At 45.3% G+C, this 21,454-nt stretch overlaps 1 protein-coding gene across 5 annotated transcripts; it reads left to right on the top strand.

Moving 5' to 3' along the window:
* Window positions 1–37: 37 nt before the first annotated feature.
* Window positions 38–17,493, top strand: RLIM (ring finger protein, LIM domain interacting). 5 transcript variants are annotated; one of them, XM_085060049.1, is made up of 4 exons: window positions 38–230; window positions 9,522–9,710; window positions 10,534–10,617; window positions 11,453–17,493. In XM_085060049.1, exons 2-4 carry the CDS (start codon window positions 9,542–9,544, stop codon window positions 12,985–12,987), a joined length of 1,788 nt encoding a protein of 595 aa, XP_084916175.1. In that variant the 5' UTR covers window positions 38–230; window positions 9,522–9,541; the 3' UTR covers window positions 12,988–17,493. The 5 variants fall into 5 exon arrangements, with proteins under 5 accessions (XP_084916175.1, XP_084916179.1, XP_084916177.1 ...); XM_085060051.1 differs by lacking the exon at window positions 38–230 and adding an exon at window positions 255–327; XM_085060052.1 differs by lacking the exon at window positions 38–230 and adding an exon at window positions 4,743–4,818.
* Window positions 17,494–21,454: the final 3,961 nt, after the last annotated feature.

The following is a 21,454-nucleotide window of genomic DNA, read 5'->3' as shown; positions in this document are numbered from 1 at the left end:
CGCGCCTGCGCGGGGGCGCGCGCGCCTCCACTTCCGGCTGCCGGCGGCCGTTTCCGGCCCCCCGTTCCTTGGTAACAATGGAGCAGAAAATGGCCGCCTGAGCGGGCAGGAGGCGGCGCGGCGGCGGAGCGGCACGGGCGGAGCGCGGAGAGCCGGCACCCAGCCCCGAGCGGCGCGGGCAGCGGCGCACCCACAGCCGGGGGGGCGGCGGCGGGCGGCGGCGGCGGGCGGTGAGCAGCGGGGCGGGGGCGGGCTCTCAAAATGGCCCGGGGAAGGGAGAGGCCCGGGCTCGGGGGAGGTGGCGGCGGCCTCCGCCCGGAGCGGGAGGTGGGCGCGGGGCCCCTCGGTTCCCGCGCGGGGATGGCGGGGCGGCTCGGCGGGGCGCGGGAGGCTCCATCGGCGGTGCCGTGAGGGCGCGGGGGGCGGTGATGGCGGGCCGAGCGCGGGTGTGCCCGGATGGGCCGCGCTCCGTCACCCCGGCATTCTCCCGGCCGGGCCTCCCGCCGCCACCCTCATCCTCCGCTGGGGGCTGGAGCGGCGTGTGCGCTCCCCCCGGGGAGGGCAGCCGGGCCTGGCACCCTCCGGGTGTCCGGCTGGGCTGGGGAGGATTGGAACAAGCTCCTTTTGGGAGGGGTGGAGTGAAGGGGTGGTTATAGCCACTGTTCTGGGCCTCGTCCGCAGTTCAGTGCCTGCTGAGGGAATCGCAGCTTTTCAGGGCCCTGTGTTCAGGCCGTGCTCCCCGTGAGTTGAGGCAAGAAGCCCTGTTGTGGGAGACAGGCGAGAGCAGCTCCTCCAATCCCGCTGTGTAAGGCTCGGGATCAGCTTGTGACCTGTTCAGACCTGTGGTGTTTGCTATTCCTGGGCTGAGTTTCTCCCCAGTTAATCACGTCATCTTTGCTCTGTCACCTTAGCTTCCTGTACAGGTTTTTTCCCTGCCCCTTTTGAAGCTGTTTGTTGGCATTTAAGGTTTCTGTTTCTCTGTTTCAACACCTTTGTCAAGTCCAGCTGTATGTATGTATTGTAAGTGATCTGCTTTAATTGAGGAGCAATATTAGGTTGTCTATAATAGTGTGTATATATATATTTATATAATGTAGTGATTAAGGTTTGTTCATAAGATTTGTTGTGTCTTGATTTTAGTGTGCAGTAGGAGCCTGACAAAAGGTTTCACACCTAAAAATACTGATTTTTTTTCTTTACAGTAGTATTATTTTGCTGTTTCTGAGGAAGGTGGAGCCTTGATACAGAGAAGCTCCAAAACAAGAATTTGAACTTGATAATACCCAATAGTATCATCACACATCACATTTATTTTCCTGTCCATATTGGCAGTGTTGGGTAATTTCAGCTTGAAAATAGTTGTCAAAATGTTCAGAAGAATTTCTGATACTAACTTGTCCCTGAATCTTAATTGCAGTGGCATGTCAAATCTCCCTAAAACAAATAAACAATTGGCTGCTTCTTGAGCAGTTAATTATCTTAATTGAGGGTCAGGTATTTAGTTTTGTTATAGTGGGCAACTAGCACTTAAACTGACTCTTTTCCCTCTACAGGTTTACCATTTTGGAATTAAAATAATGATAGCTTGGATTTATGGAATTATGTCCTGGGAAGGGGAAACACACCACACATTATAAAATGAAGGGTTTCTTGCTCTGTTAGACCACTGAGGCACAACAACTGCAGTGTTCCCTTCAGCAGCAGCTGTGGCTGGGTAAACGTTTGTCACTGAAATAACCACACCAGTATTTTTCAAGCCTGTAGTGGTTGTCATCTGTAACTGATTTATTTTCCATATTACTGAGTTCCTGGGCATGCCAGGGTGTACTGGGCAAGAGTGTTGCTAGTGTCTGTTCTCCAGGCTGTGTATTTGGGTTTTTTAGAGGAATGGAGAGTGCGATCCTTAGATGGAAGTGTTTCCAAAACAGCTCTATCAATATACCTGCCTTGCTTGTTCCTTTATTCCTCCTCTCTATGGGGATGTATCAAAATAAATCTCTTGATTTTAGCAGAATGGTTCCAGTTGCAGTGGAGGTGTTGTGCTTTTTTTTTTTTTAACAATCATAGCATAATGTAACGTGTTGTGACTTCATAGACTTGAGCTTAAACATTGCATTTAAGTCCAGTCTAATGTAGCTTAACACATAACTGGGCAGTCTTAAGTTTTTTTTATAGAGAACTTCAGTTTTCATGTATTAAAGCACTTGAGTCCAAACATGATTGTTGAGTGTTTATCTAAGGTTTTGTGGTTTAATCTCAGTCTCGGTGAAAACTTACCAGCTGCTGAGCTTGCAAAAATTATTCATGAAGCGATGAAACCAAATGTGAACATTTCTGGCTTCAAGATATTTTTGTGAGAGTCTTGTGCTTCCCAAAACCAAAACTTCTAAAGAGTGTAGCAGTGTCCTTACTTAGTCAGGAGCTTTGTGTGGTGAGCAGGGATAGCCAGGAGCATCCCAGGGACTGGTTTTGCCTTTGCACAGGTTTTGGCTGCAGGTAAGATCATAAATACCAGTCTGTGTCTCCTTCAGACTGCTCAGGTTTGTATTAATGAGGTACTTGTTAGCAACTTTTGGCTGCTGTGCACTGTAGAAGCTCAGCTTTTGACTCGAGGAGGTCTGCAGTCATATGGTCTGGTGAAACCACCTAATGATTATGGAATGGAGGAAAAGCCAGCACACATTTTATCTTAGTTTAGTAATTTAAAATGCTCTTGCTCAGAGCACTCTGCGTTTCTATGTGCAAGGTGTATGTGCACATAGTCTTGTTAAAATGCTGGAGCTTCCATGCCTTGGGATGGCATCAGAAGTGGAATTCACATGATACAGGTGCCAATTTAAATTCAGATAAATTTGGCTTCGTTTTGTTTCCCACTTCTGTGTTTGTTGGGCACCGGATATCAACGAGCACAGGAACGCACGTATCGGAATTCCTCTGTGGCTTGTGGTTGCAGTGATTCTCTGCTTGTTGCCCATTTGCTATTAGCAGTGCCTGTATTAGCAGCACTTGTGTGAAGACACCAAGATTCAGCAGTGAATTTAAAGATGGGGTTTTCTTTTTTAGTTGAAATTCGGTGAGTTTTGATTGGCTTAGTGCATCCACAAGAAACCCCAAGTTTTCTCTTCTGTGCTATCCAAGTTTGATGGCAAAGGCAGTGTTATCTTAATTTTGTTTTCCACTTGTATGTGAAAAGTGTGGTTTTAGTAAGTGCAGATGATAAAAGGCAAAGCCCAGCATTTTGGCAGTTATTACCACGTTTTATTTTCAGAGCTCCATCTTGGTTCCACATGCTCTCAGTGTTCTGGAATTGCTAAGCTCTGCCCTGATTTCCTCACTTCTTTCTGACTTATCAGGAGTTGTTAGTGTTTCTCTTTAGCTCAACAGTTGGTTCAGTTGAAGTGTTTTTCCTCTCTGGTTTTTTTTGTTGGTTTTTTTTTTAATTCTGTGGAACTTTCTGCCACTGTTCTGCAAAGGTATTCATTTGCTTCCTATTGTTTAAAATGTATGTTCAGAGTGACATCTTGTTTGAGGGCCTTTGCTTTGAAACACACTGGGGTAGTGAAAAAGCTGAATCAATGTTTAACACTCCTTGTTAAACTGGCACTTAAATTTTACAGCACTTTACACAGAACACTTCCATAGAACACAAAACTTTCTTCCAGCTTTCCAAGAGTGCTGCGTGTTCTGTGATAATTTTTGAGTTAAAGAGGACACAGGGAATTCTTGATTTTCAAACTTATTAGATTTTTATTAAACCCACTATAAGAACTTCAATCTGCAGTTCATCACAGTGGAAATAAAAAGAGTAGCAGGGAAAAAACCTCAAAATTCATGATGCAACTTTGAAAACTAGAAAAGTTTGTTCCTTTTTACTAAGATGGATGAGTGTATTGGAGCTGTGGTATCAAAGTCTACGGTGTGATCACAAAAGGAAACTTGTGCACCTGCACAAAAAGAAAAACCCAAACAAACTTGACATAATGAAGCTCCACGTATAATGCAAATAGATGACTTTCATTTCACTGTCTTAGGGTGTCTTTTTCCTTTAATGATGGGATTCACTGACAGTTTTTGCTTCTGCTTTTGAGCTTGCGGACTTGAGTGATGAAATATTTAAGATGAAAATGTAGTTTCTGTTATGTCTTACTTCCAGCTAGCTTTGAATGTTGAGAAATTGGATACTGACTGGCATGGAAACTGTTTTTCAACTTTAAATTCTTCTAGGAAAATGAGGTGGGGTGGGTTGGATGAGTGCTGTGTGTGAAGTGGGTTCTGTTTGTGCTTGAAGAAGCCGGGGTTACAGGACTGCCTGTTCTAGCTGCTGTTCTGTGTCATTTGAGCCATGGAATTGGAGAGAGGGCTGGCTGGGGCTGTGCTGCCATGGCACGTCAGAGCTGCTGAAGTCACAGTTCGTGGAAAGCGCTTGGACATGCAGCTGTGCTGTGCTTCTCTCGAGCTGAAGTGTCTTTGAGGCATGTTCACTGCAAGCTGGGCAGGGAAAATAGCCTCTTACGACCCAAAGCAAACAAATCAGTGTTTCTGGCTTCCATCCTGAGTCACTCCTTTTGTCCAAGGGTTTGATAATTTCTGCAGACTGTGGAAGTAAGCAAGGTGCTCTACCGGTTGAAGTACCTAATTAAGATGAGGGTATGAATCATAAATGAGAAGTTGGCCTTCTGCTGAGGACATCTCTGGAACACCCACACTGCCATCCTCTTTTTTTTTTTTTTTTGTTTATACAGAGGTATTAACTGTGTTGCTGGGACGTGAGGTAACTCAGGAAACATTCCTGCCATACAGGGCTCGAGGGATTCTCAGGTGAGGTTGAAATACCGGTAACACCGACATGGGGGAGTTCCAGAGGAACTCCTTGTTGCACACCTGACTTGTGAGCAGCCAAGTTGTTTCTTCAGTTTTATTAATTCCATGCCTTGTCCTGTTAAAATTTGAGGCTTGCCCCATAAATCTAACAGTTTTAATGTTAAGGTATCGCTTTTTCATTTAACCCTGCCAATGAGTGATTCTTGAGTTTGTCAGATTTTCTAAGTTATGCCTGGTTGGTTTAGTGAGAGTTCTAATATTTTGTGAGATTTCTTTTAAATATAAAAAACCCCAAAGATGCAGGCTATGGTAGTGTCTTGGTATTCAATACAGATAACTAATTCTATTTTCCACTTATATGTGAAAAGCGTTGTTTTAATAAGTGTAGATGATACTACACATCCTGTCACAGGCGATGTTACACATTATTGAAGGAGGAAGAAATAGAGATTTATTACTGTGCCTCATGGTCCATTAGTACTTTTTCTGGGAAGAATTCTGTAGTCCACAAGTGCTAAGTGATATGGATATAGACTGTGATATTGTTGAAGGTAAATGGGTGACACACATAAGTTATCCCTGCTTGCTGTCTCACTGGATTTGAGGCAGTAGCACATTCCTGACTGGATTTAGTTTGCACACAACGTGGCGTAAAAGAAAACATGAAATATTTCTTATGCTGTAAGAATGATAACTTTGCATTATTGAGGGAATATCCAGTACTCTTAAATTGTTCCTATCCAAAAGAACATAGTATTACTTCCTCTTGAATAAAAGAATGTAACAAACAATAGCTTTTGTGGGCTTACTGCAGTCTGGAGCAGCAGTGGAGAGACAGGCAGTCATTTGTGCTCGGAAATCTCTGAGGCTGTTGAAGTGTAACTGCAGGGAAGATACTTTTCTGATTTGTGGCAGGATGGGAACACCAGTTAAGAATTCACTGTAGTTATTGTGTCTGGATATTCAGCTGCTGAAGAATACTTCCTTCTTTTTATTTTTTTAGAGGAGAAAATTGTTTATCCTATCTCTGATTCTTTTGCTTTGTGCAATCTTTAGGTGGTCACCCCCTCACTTCCCCATAAAGACATTTTCATATCTGGGTATCTCAGCTGAAGTTGGCAATAACCAGCAGATCTGAACTTCCTGCTCATAGCTGTGACCTTCCCCACCCTTTGTCAACTGACAAGGAAGGACTCTAAAAGAGGAAATTCTGAGTCTTTTAGCTTGGATAAGAACAAAGTCTTACACTGGAAGAAAGAGAAGCAGAGCTGAAGCATACCTGCTTATTAGATAATCAAATGTTGGTTATTTTGTTGTGAGTTAATAGTACACCTGTTGGTTTTCCCTCATCAGGTTTCCCTGTGTTACTGGCTTCCTTAAGCCCATCTTAATTGTCTGCAGGGTGTGAGCTGAGAGCAGCATCCTGAGGGGCAGATTTTCAAGTTCTTTCTGCCTCTCTGCGCTGCTGTGACAGGAGTGTGGTGCTGTGGTAATTCCCACCGTGGAAATCGTGCTGTGCAGCCAGATGGGCCCTATGGAGCTGTGCTGAGGCAGGAGTAGTCTAAACATTCCAGTAAGTTCAGTCTGGCCATGGAGTGCTCTGCAGGGCTGGGAGGTGAGGCTTGGTTGGACAATGTGCACAATGAGCTGAGTGGACAGGGAGGAGATAGAAAGCAGCAGAAGCCTTGGGGGAGAAATCCTGTTTTTCATTTGCTGGTTTTAATAGCAGAGCTCTGGTTTGAAGAGGATCAGCTTGTTCACTGTCAGCAGTCAGGTAGGGAGAACGTGTTGCTGTGTGTTTCTGTGCCATCTTTATTTCCATCAGTGTAAACATCCCATAGAGATTCTCAGCATTTCTGGGATCATGAAATTGGGATTCAGGGGACTGATGTAACCTGTTAGTAGCTTGCAATAGGAAAAAACAGTGAGTTTGTCACTAGCAGAAATAGTTCTCATGTAAATTAAATCCTTTATTCAAGATCCCACCTCTGAGGCTTTTTTCTTAGCAGTAAACTTTATTCAGCCTTGACCATTAGCTAATTTTATGGTTTAGAAGGGAAGATAAGAGGTGATGGAGAAAAAAAGAGGAGCAAACCTAAAAATAAGTGACTGACTTACACCAAGCATTTCCTAAAGAATCACCTGTTGAACCACTACCATCAGTCTGCTGGTATAGAAGAGATTTTTAAATTTCTTTTCCCCTCCACTTGACTTGTTTTGACTCTCCCTTTTTCCTAACCACCAATGGTGCCCCTTCATTTTCTGAAATGGAATAGGCAAATATCTTTGAGTCACATAGGCATTATATAGCCAAGGTGCCTGCAAGCAGTGGAATTTTCAGTTAAAAGGAAAAGAAGTAGTAAACAAATGTCATATTTTGTATGCATAGCTCAGCTTTCTTTTTTAAAAGCTGTTGTAGAATTAGTCTAATGCTTACAAGGGTGTTAATATTGCCATCTTTCTGGAGACATTCCATGTGTTTCAAAGTAAATCCCATGGCAGTCATTCGGGGTAAAATATTTTACAAAACATTGTACCACTCCTGTCCTTTAGCATCTTATTACTTGTCCTTATTTTTTTAATCTTATTGTTGACTTTTGTTTCATTGTTACCCTGAAAAAGGGAATGCTGGTTAGAGTTCGATGTGTATTCCCAAAGAACTAACACATCTTTCAAGTTTTTATTTTGAATGCAAGTCTCTTGTTCTACTTGAGGCTTTTTTTCAGACATTACCTGAACTAACAGCTCCTTTTAAAAGTATCTTCTCCAGAATGCCTTTAAGTAATGCTACTTGGAGTAATAATTCTGCTCCAGAAAGCTTGTAAAAAAGTTGATTGAAGCTGTGTTCTCATTAGCAGTACGTGCCTGGCGTGTGAAGGGCACAGAGATTTCCTAAGTGCTCCTGCTCAGAGCTGAACACACCTGCAGGAGCTGTTGCTCAACTGTCCTGTGAATGGGGTCATTTATCGCTGGTTAACAGCAAGCACGTCACAGGACGCCACACGTCACATGCAAGTCTGCAGTCTTCAGATTGCACCAGGGATTTAGAAATGCAGAGAAAGCTGATAGGCTTCATCTGACTCACTAGTGACCCTGCTGATCGCTGCTGCTTCCTGGTTCCTGAAAAAATGGTGTCATTGCTTTGGAAAAATGGCAGAACTTCACAGAACCGAACGGCACCAGTAGGCCTGAGTGGCAGCAAGTTAATATCACTAACTTAAACTCAAATTCCACTGCATCAGAACTGAAGACAAAGAGGGTCAGAGCAGCAGTTTCATAATTTGCACGTTTACAATAATGGGATGTCCTATCCTGTGGAATTTTTCTGGTGCTACACACTGAGGTTGTCAGCGCACTTTAATTTTCACCATAGCAGCTGAAATAAAGTGCCTGTGGAGATCATGCAGTGCTGCTTTTCTGGAGAAGCACTAATGTAAACTGTGGGCAGTCTTGACTTGACAGCTGTGCTGACAAACCAAAAAAAGATGCTTTTTGCACTAGACAGATGTCGAAGTGTTGGAAATTTTCCAGTGAGAAGCAGAAAAGCTTTATTCTTCCAGTATTTCCATGTCATATGAAGTATGGTTTAAATGAAAGGAATGTTTTCTGATGGGGAATGTTATTGCAGAGCTTTTTAGCATGCAGAGGATTAGCTTGTTAATCACCTCTCTGAGTAACTAGATTCTACCAGTTGTACAGGAAAACTCTTGATGCTGTGAATAGGGAGGCAGAGTGATCAAGGAAACTGGTTATTTTATCTTCATTTGATGTATTTGCATGGCACAGCCAGTGCCAGAATGTCTCCTGCATTTGCATGTGTTCCTTATAATATTTATCAGATACAGACATGGCATTCATTGATTATTTTCCTTGAAAGGGAGACGTTGTCAAGTATTTCATCCGAATGAAAAACAGTATGAGAAGGTTATATTTAAAAATATGCAGCATAGAAGACAGCTCTTTAAAGCAGTGGTGTACCTGGTATATGCTGGAGTTTTGTCTTGGAAATTTTGCTCATCAACATCAGTAATTCAGTAAATGCTGAAACTTGAAAGTGTATTCCTCTCTTAATGTAAAACTATGAAGTTGATTTTACAAACCCTTTTTATTTTTTGAGGGAGTAAGAGCCTTTCCTTTTTTTTGGTGCACATAGTGTTCCACTTCTTCATTTGAATTCTTCATAACCAATTCATTCTTTCATTCTGTTAAAATTCACTTGGATGGTGAAGAGGGTGTTTCTGTAGCAGGCAGGAAAAAGCAAGGAACATATAATCCTGTGCTCAGAGAGCATGATCAAGGGTGGCTTATGCCTTGTACTACACTACTGTAAAGCTGCTTGGAGGGGCAGTTGTGATATTAGGAATATTTTGTGCAAAAAGCAGCTAATCACAGATACCTAGTCAGCTGTGTGAGTGTAAAGATGGACTAAGGCTTATGGCAGATGATATTCCCAGTGTTCATACTTGCTGCTTTGTTGAATATTTGGTAATGATGGGCATCAGTTTTGATTGTACTTCTTGAAGATGTTCATGCTTTGAGAAAGGTTTTGTTTTTGATCCCTGTGGTGATGAACCTGATGTTAACTAAAGCTTCATTAGCAAACTGCTTTAACCTGTACTTCACTCTGCATTGTAAACATCCCCAAATTCCATGTCATGTTTCAGTGCACTCAATGAAGGGTTTGTTCTTTCCTTTTTTAGGTACTCTTCCACTCATCAAGATGGAAAGCTCAGATTCTAGTGATAAAGGAAGTATTGATCAATCAGAAGCCCAACGTCAGAGCCAGCTGGATCGGTTAGATCGAGAGGAAGCTTTCTATCAGTTTGTGAACAACCTGAGTGAAGAGGACTACAGGCTTATGAGAGATAACAATTTGCTAGGAACACCAGGTAGGTAATGCTTGCCTGTGTCCATCCTGCTAGAATTGCTTGTAGGCAATTTGTGTCATTTTCTGTTCTCCTGAAGCTGTTTCACCTGTTTGTGTGCTGCAGTTGTGTTCCATGGTAGGAAGTAGCTTCTTGGTAGTCTGTGCACAACTCAAATTTGAGTGGTCCCTTGACTTGTAGAGACAAAGTTAGGATGGTGTGGATTCATCAGATACAAAAGTCTGGTGTTTGCACAACTTGGCAGGAACACCTGGATTCTACTCAATTCCAGTTACAAAGCTTAGATGGAAAAAATCTCCCTTAAGTGTCTGAGTGCAGACTTTGTGCTGGTGAGGTTAAGAGTCTGTAACTAGGGTAAGTAGTCTGGTATGAAATTCTGCATGGGCATTTTCTTGTCAGTTCTCAATCAACTTGTTACATTTCCTCTTTATAGGATGATACCTAATTCAAACCATGATTCAACTAATTTAAACCTTCTTTTCATGCTTGTGGAAGTGTTATCTCAAATATTTCACTCTGGACAGCCATTTAATGGGTGTAGACAAGAATTGCTGCTCAGTTGTAGAGCTTACAGAACCAGAGAGCACATCTGTCTTGAATAGGATGGAACTGTTGGATATTTCAGCTTCAGCAAAACTTACCTGGGACAGCAGTGCTAAAGTGTCTGAAGTTCCCCTTAGCAACCTGCTTGGCAGTGCCATTATGGCAGGATTTAATTAGACAAAACACAAGCAGTGGCTTATACCTTCTTTAGAAGCTTTTGATAATGCTTGCCATACATATATGATTTGGAAATATTTTTGGAAAATTTTGCTTATTTTCTAAGGTGAAATTACTGAAGAAGAGTTGCTGAGAAGGCTACACCAAGTTAAAGAAGGTCCGCCACAGCAAAACAATGATGAGAATAGAGGTATATACAGTATTTGTGCAAACTCTTAACTTTAGCACCCCGTACGGACCTTAACTTGAGTGCAGGAGTGGAACGAGTTAAGCCTAGGCAGGTGTGAGGTGAGCTTTGTTTCAAAACTCAGTGAACCTTATGTCTGATATCTGCTGCAGAGGTCAGTTTGGGACAGATTTCATTCATAACACATCTGTTACTTCTATCAAGATAAAGTTTCATTTAGGTTAATTTGGGTTTTGTTTCATTTTTTTTTAAGATTGCCTTTCTGTCTGCTCCCTTCTGGGATGCTTTCTGGCAATCCCTCTTCTTTAGTTCACCATCCTTCCCTTTAAAAGATGCTGCATTGCTTTTATTGTGACCCTTCTGTAGAGATTGGTGGGGGATGCTCAGAGCTGGCCACTGGGGTTCATTCTTCAGTGAGACAGATCTGTTGTAAAGCTCTGCAGGTGAAGGCTCAGGACAAACTTAATTCTCTGTTTCACGGTCGATAGATCACTTAATTGTTTGGAAAGGAAAACACAGAATATTGATGTGTTATGGCACCTGACATGTGACTTTCCATTTACTTATGATAGAAAATACATGTTCTTTTGATGACTTGTTTGCTCTGTGATGGTTGCAGCCTATCTGTCCATATTAGAGCAATATCCACTCCTGCTCCTTTAGAAGAGCTCTGGTAGTTACAGAATTGTCACACTGCCTGTGAAACCACAGTAGCACTTGGTAGGATTCAGCACTTCTAAATTGTCACTTGTTAAGCTAAGCAATTATGTTCTTGGAAAAGATGGCTCCAAAATTAGCTCAGTACTCTAATTTTGGTAGTTCCCTGTCTTTTTCACAGGTGCAGAGTCCGCAGAAGATGTTTCAAATGGAGATTCTATAATAGACTGGCTTAATTCAGTCCGACAGACTGGAAATACAACACGAAGTGGGCAGCGAGGAAACCAGTCCTGGAGAGCAGTGAGCCGGACTAACCCAAATAGTGGAGACTTTAGATTCAGTTTGGAAATAAACGTCAACCGTAATAATGGGAACACAAATCCAGAAACTGAGAATGAGCCATCTGTAGAGCCTTCCAGTGGGGAGGATTTGGAAAACAGCCAAAGTGACTCTGAAATTCCAAGGTCTGAATCACCGTCTGTAAGGCAGCCTGGATCAGAAAGGAGCGCTGCGGAGGAGCTGACGGCTGAGGAGGCTTCCCCTCCTAGAGGGCAGAGGAGAGCCAGGAGTAGGAGTCCAGAACAGCGGCGGACGCGGGCTAGGACTGATAGAAGTAGGTCACCTATTAATGCAGTGAGCGAGGCCCCTCGCAGGTCTCACCACAACACCTCATCTCAAACACTTGACCACTCCTCAGCGAGCGAGGCTGAGGGCAGCTCTAGAACTAGGCAGCACGTGACGTTAAGGCAGCACACAGTGGGGACTGAGGTGCCAAGTGAAAATGCAGTTCTGTTCTCCCCCCCCGAAACGAGGCCTGCTCCTCAAGCGGCAGGTTCTTCAGAAACTACCGGTACCAGTGAGTCCACGGCTCCTGGGCAGAGGCCTCCCACCATAGTGCTTGACCTGCAGGTGAGAAGAGTTCGGCCGGGAGAGTACCGGCAAAGGGACAGCATAGCCAACAGGACGCGCTCCCGCTCGCAGACCCCCAACAACACGGTCACCTACGAGAGTGAACGCGGCGGCTTCCGGCGCACCTTCTCCCGCTCCGAGCGCGCCGGAGTGAGAACTTACGTCAGCACCATTAGGATTCCCATCCGTAGGATCTTAAACACGGGCCTGAGCGAGACCACTTCAGTCGCCATCCAGACCATGCTGAGGCAGATCATGACAGGCTTCGGGGAGCTCAGTTATTTCATGTACAGCGATAGCGATGCGGATCCCAGTGGGCCAGCTCCCAGTCAGAACGTGGAGACTTCGGAGCCGCAGAGCGGAGGTGGGGGCACCTCGGGCAATGAGAATGCAGATGTTAGCTCAGGGGAGGTGTATGAGGGTGGGCATGAGGCTAGCTCAACATCTGGTGCCAGGCGGGAAGGCCGGAATACCAGGGGATCGGTCACTTTTGAAGAAAGCGGTTCTCTACCATTCCTTAGCCTTGCACAATTTTTCCTACTCAACGAAGATGATGATGACCAACCGAGAGGACTCACCAAAGAACAAATTGACAACCTAGCCATGAGGAATTTTGGTGAGAGCGACGCTCTGAAAACCTGCAGCGTGTGCATCACGGAGTACACGGAGGGCAACAAGCTGCGCAAGCTGCCGTGCTCGCACGAGTACCACGTGCACTGCATCGACCGCTGGCTCTCGGAGAACTCCACCTGCCCCATCTGCCGCAGGGCAGTCTTAGCTTCTGGGAACAGAGAGAGTGTTGTCTAAGGGAGAGCGGAGGTGATGGCCAGGCAGCCAGTGTGATAGTGATGGGCAAAGAAGTCACTTCCTTTATGGCCACTTTTTGAGTGGTACCTCAATGTATAGTAATGACTCGGAGTGAACCTTCCCTCATTAAAACATTTTCTCTGGATTCAAGCTTTGGGAATTTGGAAAATTTCTTTAATTAGGTTTTTCGAGTTCTAGTCAGTTTGGGTGTTCAATTTCACTTGTCCAAAGACATCTCCCCACTTCACAACGTTTTTTTTCTTTGTGAAGAGTTATTAAGTTCTTTCTCCTGCCCAGCCCTTGCCATCCTAGTCCAATTAACAGTTTGTCCTCAAGATTGTGCTTCTGAGGAATTCTTTGAGAAGTTAGCTCAGCTCAGTGTCCATGAGTCGTAGAGGAATTTTTGCAAGAAATCCAACTCTCTGAAAAAATAACGTGAATTTAATTGCACACTTGAACATACTTTTAATTTTCCTCCTGGGTTAATATTGGACATGTCTGTGTAAATAACACTAATGTTAGCCCTTTCCCCATCACTATGGCACGCTGTAGGATGAGCTGTTAGCTTAATTGGGATATTTATCTTGTTGTGGAAATATAAGAATTGCCTATGCTTGTTTAAATAAAGGAAAAAAAAAACAAATCTGTTTTAAAATTGTAAAGCTTTTTTGTAGAAGCTCAGTACTTTTCCAATGCACTGTTGTACTAACGCATTAAGAATTAAAATTGTACCATGCTTAGAAATCTAAAATGCTTTTCATACAGGCCCCACCACACAGAGAGCAAACTGAACACGAGAGAGCTGCTTTTGTGACTGTGTACCTGTCAAGAGCAGTACATATCTGTACTATTTATATGAACAGCTACTGTAACATAAAAACAGTTGGGTTAGACATTTAATTGCATTAAAAAACCCAGAAATTAAATGTTATAATTGCAGTGTTTTGGCTCAGTAATGCCACAAAAAAAAAAAAAAAAGGATAAAAATTAGAAACTGCTTTAACGGCTGGTTATTTCTTGGTGTGGTTGCAGATGTGGAATAATACAAACCCATGTGTACTGGTTTGTTCACTGAGGTTTGTGCCCAATTTTTCCTATCAGCTTTTACTCTCAATTTTTGAGGGAACTCTGTAACTTCAGCAGATAAGTATGGCCAGGTTGGTTTTTTTTGGTTCTCCACCAGCTTCAACTGTATTGGGAACCTCTGGGTGTGTTGAGTGGTCCTGCTGATAAATCTGGTGTTGGTAACCAGTGGTGCAAGTGCCACAGGGAGTAATTCAGCATTAACTGGAAAGCACATTATTAGTATTGGGCTACATTTAAAAATGAGTGCACTTAAATGTGTAGCAGATTCTTGAGAATAACAATAAAAAAACCCCAAAAGCTCTTTGAATTCTTATTGGACAGAATGAAAATTAATTGAATTTACGTTTAAAATTATGGACGTGATGTGTTGCAATTGAGAATTGGAGAATGTACCTCAACTCTCCTCAGACTGTGTTTGTGGGGAAACATCCTTCACCCTCAGTGGCCCCTTCTTTATTCTCTAAGGTTTTGGGGTTTTCCTGGCTTACAGGTGCAAAGGGAAAGTAGTTATAATTATGTCCACTCCAGGGCAGTAGTTCTGAAGGGATATGAGCTGCTCTTGCTGGCTGTATGGGAAGTGTTGCTTGTTCCTCAGATGACAAAACCAAAGCTGGCCTATCTCTTTTTTTCCTAATTAAAACACATTTTTGGTGTTTTATAGTGGTGGGTGCATAAACTATAATCGCTGCTCTAAGCCATTTTAACATCTCATCAGCTAGTTAAGGATTCCACAGCATCCCAAAATTTCTTTTTTTTTTTTTTTTCCTATGTGTGCATTTTGTGCTGTTGGTTCAGTGGGAAACCCTGACTGGCTGTTGGGCTCACTTTCCTCCTGGTGGGACACAGAGGGAACATGAGGATTCTTTGGGAACAGAACAATCACTAAGCTCATGGGTTTGATTTTTTTCCTTGGACACGCATCACTGTAAAATTGAAGTTGGCTGTTGATTCCAGGTGCTGGGTTCTCTGTGCCAAAATTTCACAGCAAAATAACACTTCAGAATTTCACAGAGCAAAAACTCGCTCTCGTTTGCAGTTTCCAGTAGCTTTACTGATTTACAGAGTATGGGATGAGAAGGAAAAATACCCCTCTCTACATGAGTACCATGTTAGATGTTGAAAGTCAGAGATGTTCATCTCAGACTCGAGCTGGTGACCACCAGGCAGGGAGCCCACTATCCCAAATCCACGCAAAACACAGCTGTGGTACCTGTCATCCCACCTTTTCCAGGAATTTCCACCTTGGTAAATCACCCTTACCGTTTTGTTATAGCTTATAGCATGTCTTAACATTTTATTTCTGTAACAAGAGCAACTAATAAAGTCTTGGAGGTTTCCCAAACAGTACCAAGAGCAAATAATTTAATCTCAGTCTGGGAGATACTGAATGTTCTCCGTGTTTTCTGTGCCTTTCCCAGCAATGAGTGTGTAAAGGGGCTGGGGCCTCAGTGTCTGCAGCAAAAGCTTCCTTATGTAGCTCAGTTAATTAAGGTAATTAATTTTCTGTTTCTCTAAATTTAGATTGGGTTAGGAAAAGCCAATATGAACATTGCAGTTGCTTACAAATATGAAACACTTGAACAATTAGACTAACATACATAGTGAGTATGTGCGTTTAGCACTTCCCTCCGTTTTTTTGATATTTCTGGAGGGACACAGCATCTTCACTCGTGCCTGGAGCGCTATGAAGGGTTAAAAGTGCGAGTTTTGTCACGCTGGTTGTGCAGGCATGGTGGCTTTGGGAAGGCAGTGCTCCGGTGGCCTGGGTCACAGTGCCACCGTGTGGGATCTGCCTTCAGCACCAGCGGGATTCCTTGCAGGATCAGCAGCTTTTAGTTTGGTTTCGAAGGATTCTCCTTGTCATTGCCCCTCAATAGTTACCAAGGGGTTTTTCCCAAATGTCCAAATGCTGGGAATACCTGGTGTGTGAGCTTCGTTCCTTCCTGACAGGACAGACCCCCACCCACAGCAATGACAGGAGCAGGCTAAACCCTTGTGATAAACAGTTCTAATAATTACATTAGTTAAGAGTTACTGTCTAACTCGCATTGTGGACCGACACACAGTTGTGGGCGCTCACTTTTTAAAATTTATTTTGGAATTTTATCTGTGAAAAGACTGAATTCCTGGTGCCGGCTGGATTTCCCTTTCATGTGCTTTTTTTTTTTTTTTTTACTTCGAACAAGTTGGGTTTGTTGCAGAGAACTTGGAGGCAGTTGAGTTGTTTTAAACACGATTTGATTGTGTAGGTACTTCACGCATAGAAATCAGGGAATTTTAAAGGCCTTTTGTAGGAAGCTCTGCTGTGCCGGCTCAGCAGCTGCAGGACACGACACCCACCGGGTTTGAAGGAGCTGTAATTGTCCATTGTGCCGACTTGCAGACGAAGGGGTTTCCCACCAGAGCTGGCACAATGGACCATAATGACTGTCATCCCAGTTTCCTGTCACTTGTCTGGGTTATGCAAATGTGGGACTCCAAAGGCCCCTTTCCCGGGTGGATCTGTAGGGATAAACAGTTGCCTGCACAACCCAGTGGTCTCTTCACAGTAATGAGGGGATGGATAATGTGAGGGTGGGAAGAGGTGCAGGTGAGGCTGAGCACTGAGTCAGGCTTTGAGGTGGGTTCTGAACCTCCCACAGTGATCTTCACCTTCACACTGCAGCACAAACCTCCATCCCTGCTCTCATCCTTGATTTGGGATCGTTGGAATTGCTGTCCTGGGAAAGGGTCTGTGTGAGCAGGCGAGGAGCTGATGAGGAGCCCAGTGCTGTCAGAAATGTCTGCCTGCTCCTCTGCCTTCTCCCGGGAGGAGGAGCTTTGGGTGAAGGTTGGCTTGGAGCCACATGGAGGGAATTTATAACAACTTCAGAAATATTTCCAGCCCTTATGCACAGTAGGCTTTTTGTTTACCCTCGACTGGGGGGGAAGCGGGAGGCTGAAGAGACACAATTAATGGTAACAGACCCAAAGTACAAATAAGTGGTGGTGTGTTAAAAAGGAGGTTTGCATCTGTTATACCAGGGCTTCCCAGTCTCTTAGGCTGTGGCTCTTTTTTCTTATGGGGAAACATACCATTGAATTTGGTTTGATTTATTTTAGATCTGGTTTTATTCCCTTAAGATAAACTATTTGAGCCCCTTTCCTGAATTTCACTCTCTGCTGGTAAGGCTGTTGGTTGGGAAGCCCTGAATTCCACTGTGAATGTAACACTTTTCTTTATTATTTTTTCCTTAATTTTTTTCTTTGTACAGTGCTTTACATTTGTTTATACTGGACTTGTTTAATACAAACTGGTACTCAGAGGTTGTTGGACACAGTTTGACCAGGTTTGCCAGCTAACACTTAGGAGGAGTTTGTTCCCTATGTAAGATGTTATAATGCAAATTTAAATAGACTCAATAAAATGCATGAAGTGTTCATTTTGTGCTGAATCATCACTCCTCGGGTTTATTCTTACAGTGGGAACGCACTGGGGTGCAGGGTGGTGGATGTGGTAGGAATTTATTTCCTCCATACACCTTTCCCCTTGAGGCTGGGCAGAAGGGAAGGAGCTGCAATGGCACAGAGTTGATATCTCAGGAGAATTCAGTACAGAAAACTGAAGCAATAAATCTGGCTATGTCCCAGACTTTGTAAATCTAGCAGGGGACAATGTAGGATACAAAAGCAACATCTCCACAGTGTCTTCTAAGGGGTAGCTGTGGCTCCATGTGCCCATCAGAACCAGACCCCATGCAGGGCTGGCAGGGCTGAGTCTCCCTGCAAATCCAGTCACCATTCCAGGAGAATCTCACATGTGGCTAAAAGCTCCATCCTAAAATTAGCAGCTGAGGTATGTGCAAGCACTTCCTTGAGTGGGAAGGAAGTTTTTTAGGGTGTGGGAAGCTGTATTTATTATCCCTGCTTCCCTCACCTCAATCCCGTTCCTCGAGTCGGAAGTGGGAGCTGCTCCCTGAGGGGAGCGTGGTGGCAGGGATACAAAAGGAGGGACAGGAAGGTGCTGTGTCCCTGAAAATGGACATTTTGGGTGCCAGGGCAGGGGCTCAGTGTCACAGCTGGGCTGATGCTCCTCAGCACTGCAAGTGATGCTCTTGTCCAGCAAGGAGAAGCCGTGGGCTGCTCCAGGGATGTACAAGGATTCTGCTCCAGCCTCCCTCTTCACAGGGACAGCTCTTGGATAAGGGTTTTTTCCCCCATTCTCACAGGCTTCTTGCTCTTCGAGTGTTCAGTTCAGTCTGAAACAGGGTCTTGAACACAGGTGTTGGCTTTGATTTCAGTGACTTTATACATGAAGCAACTCCCACACTGTGTATCAGGAGCTCTTTGGTCACTGTCTCCAGCCCCTCGTTTTCCTGTAGGAACTCCTTTGGTTTGGGTAATCCTATTTATTCCCTAAAAACTCCTGATCAACCCCTGAATTGCATAAAGAGCCCAAGCCAACCCTGGCACTCGTGTGTGGCTGACTTCATCCCTCTGTTTATTTTCTTTAATATATTTGAGGTCTTTGTCCTGACCTGTAAAACTTTATATAACCTTGTTCCTCCCTCTTGGTGCTTAAACTCTGTAACCTTTTACGCTGTCTTACTCCTCCCTTCAGGATTTATTTCCATGGTACATCCAGACCTTCCCAGGGGAATGTGTTTGGCCATTTCGCTGGTTGTGCTGCTGGGTGGGAGGAGAAAGGTTGTGTTTGGTGACCCTTTGCTCCCCAGAGTGATGGGGTGCAGGAATAGCCATCCTTTTGGGGACTTCTCCTCTTTTCTGGCCGCTGAGGAGTGGGATGGAGTGTTTGGAGAAGGGTGAGTAGAACAGCACAGGCTGGCTGCTCCTCCTTGCCCTTCCCAGCTGTTTCAAGTGTGATTGAACCTGTCTGGGGACTTTTAACATAATGAATCTAAACCCAGCTGTGTTGTGGCTCCCTAAACTCTTACTACAAATTTATGTAGGGAAAACTAACCCCACTTTTAGTCTTGAGCTGGCGGGGCATTGTCTGTGACACTAATGAGATGCTGCTGCCACATGCTCCAACTGTTCCCCTGAATAAATCCCCTGCTAAGCCAAGCATGTTTAAATCCAGGCGTCAGGTCCCCTCAACAGGGATTACTTCATCCAACAGGAGTCATCCCACATTTTCTGAGGGTTCCTTCAGCTCTTGCACCCTATGCCAGCAGGGATTTCTAGGAGAAGGGTTTCAAGATGGTACCCCTGTGATGGTGATGGGGATGCTGGGCTGCAGCACATTCTCTGTGGCCCTGGCAGAGCCAGGAGAGGAGCCAGCCAGGCTCCTGGGTCCAGCAGGGATTTGTTTTCAGTGGTTTGATTTCTCAGGATGCATTTGCAGAATGTGATTTCTCCAGGTTGGAAGTTTGAGGCTGGTCGGTTTTAGCTCTGGAGCAGCAGTTTTGGCTGTTGTTTCCTGGTGCCTGGTTTGGTTTCTTGGCTTAAATACCTGCTCTAATCTTTCCTTTCACTGCAGTGAAAACAGCCCTAGCACCTCCCCAGGGTTTGCCCTGAGTCTGCAGAGCCAGCCCTTGGCTGACCAGTGGGTTTGGAGGTACCAGCAGGTTTATTGGGGTCTAGACTCTTGAAAAAGCTTAATTTCCAGAGCCCACAGTGTTCCTCTCCAGCCCAGGGATTTATGGAATGGAGGTGGAACCACTGTGTGCCTGCCCTGAGCACCACTTGCTCATGCAGGTGAAGGACTGGAATAAGTCCTAAATAATCTTGGAAATGACTCAGCCTTCACTACTGGCACCTTATGGATGGCTGTGTGTTAATTTGTAAAGATGCATCTAAATAAATTGAAATATTTGTGGGAGGGAAGAAGCTGGGAAATGCCTGGAGAGCCACTTGCTGCCAACTGGCATCCAGCAGTGCTAGTTGTCCATCTTCCCTGCACGTGTGACATGGCCAGGGGGGAAGGTGAGGGTGGGAAACCATGGAAAGGGATGAAGGACAGAGGATGGGGGAGGGAAAGAGGAGGGGAATTAAACCAAAGGAAAACTAAAGGCTAAAAAAAAGGCTTTTGAACTGTGCTCGTCTGAGTGGGGCTGGTAAAACATCAACACAGGTGGAAGGAGGAAACGGGTGGGAGCCAAGCCGCGGAGATGCGCGGCGGGGAGGATGCAGGGCAGGGCCGGGAGGGGCTCGGGGACAGTCCGGCTCCCGGGGGGTGGCAGGAGGGCGCCAGGCGCTGCCGGGGCGATGCGGACTCCGCCACGTACACCGGGGCCGGGCCGGCTGAGCGATGCTCCAGATGAGCCGAGAGCACTCCTGTGAGCCCCGAACGGCGATGCTGGCGGAAGGGGAGCGTGCCAGAAAAATAGCTGGAGCCTGCCAGGGCGGCGGGGGGGACAGGGGCCCGGGAGGGGCTGCTCGCAAACCTTTCCCCAAAGCTCCGGGAGGGGCTGCTCGCAAACCTTTCCCCAAAGCTCCGGGAGGGGCTGCTTGCAAACCCTGCCCAAAGCTCCGGACGCTGCTCGAGTGTGCCGAGCGGGGCCGCAGGTGATGGCGAGAGGTTTGTTCAGTGCGCTCCTGTGCCAAAATTCAGAGCTGAACACAGCCCAAGGCAGCCCAGCCCCAGCCCGGCCGGGAGAACGCTCCGCTCCAAGGCAATCCCCTCTCCTCGCATCCCGAGGGATTTCTGCTCCCGCTCCGGGGGATCTCGGCTGTCTCCCGAGCATCACCTCTCTCTCATTCCCGCTCCTCTCCCTTCTCCCGTGCCGTGCTCGCCCCAGATCGCAGCCAGGATCAGCTTTCCCTGCCTGCCTTTGCCCCGCTGCCAGGACGAAGCGGTTCATTCCAAAAGCCCCTAATCCCATCCCGAAGGGAAGAGGCGCAGCCCGAGCTCACCCCGGCGCTCCCCTGGGTGTTCTCCTTGCCCCGGGCGATATTTGGGGATTGGTATCTCCTCCCGGGGCAGAGGGACCCCGACAGCCCAGCCCCTGCACCCTGCCGAGCCTGGGCGCGGCTGAACAGCCTCGGGAAGGGATCTTTCCCGAATTATTGCTTTGAATAACGACAGCGAAGCAACGGCTCTGGGGAAGATTTGCATTTCAACGCGGAGATGATTAAAACAACAAAAAAAAAAATCTCCTGCCACTCCTCGCTGCATCCTTCAAGTCCTTCAAAGGCGCTTGCAAATGGGGTTTTTGCTTTTTGCTTTTTTTTTTTTTTTTCTCAAGGATTATAATACTTAAGTCCTGCAAAAAGAAAACAGATGGAGAAGACAATGAAAGCAAACAAGCCCAGCCCAAGCCCGGAGCAGAGTGGCCGAGCTCAGCACTACCCAGGAATCACTTACAGCTCGTGTACACAGTGCAATCTGCAGAGAGATATATTTGTGTATTCATTTAAAAAAATCAATATCTAGAGAGAT

Source organism: Lichenostomus cassidix, chromosome 4A (genome assembly GCF_008360975.1).
Source record: "Lichenostomus cassidix isolate B80296 chromosome 4A, HeHo_3.0, whole genome shotgun sequence".
NCBI lineage: Eukaryota > Metazoa > Chordata > Aves > Passeriformes > Meliphagidae > Lichenostomus > Lichenostomus cassidix.
The sequence above is the reverse complement of the archived record's forward strand: the minus strand, read 5'-3'. Positions and strand labels throughout refer to the sequence as shown.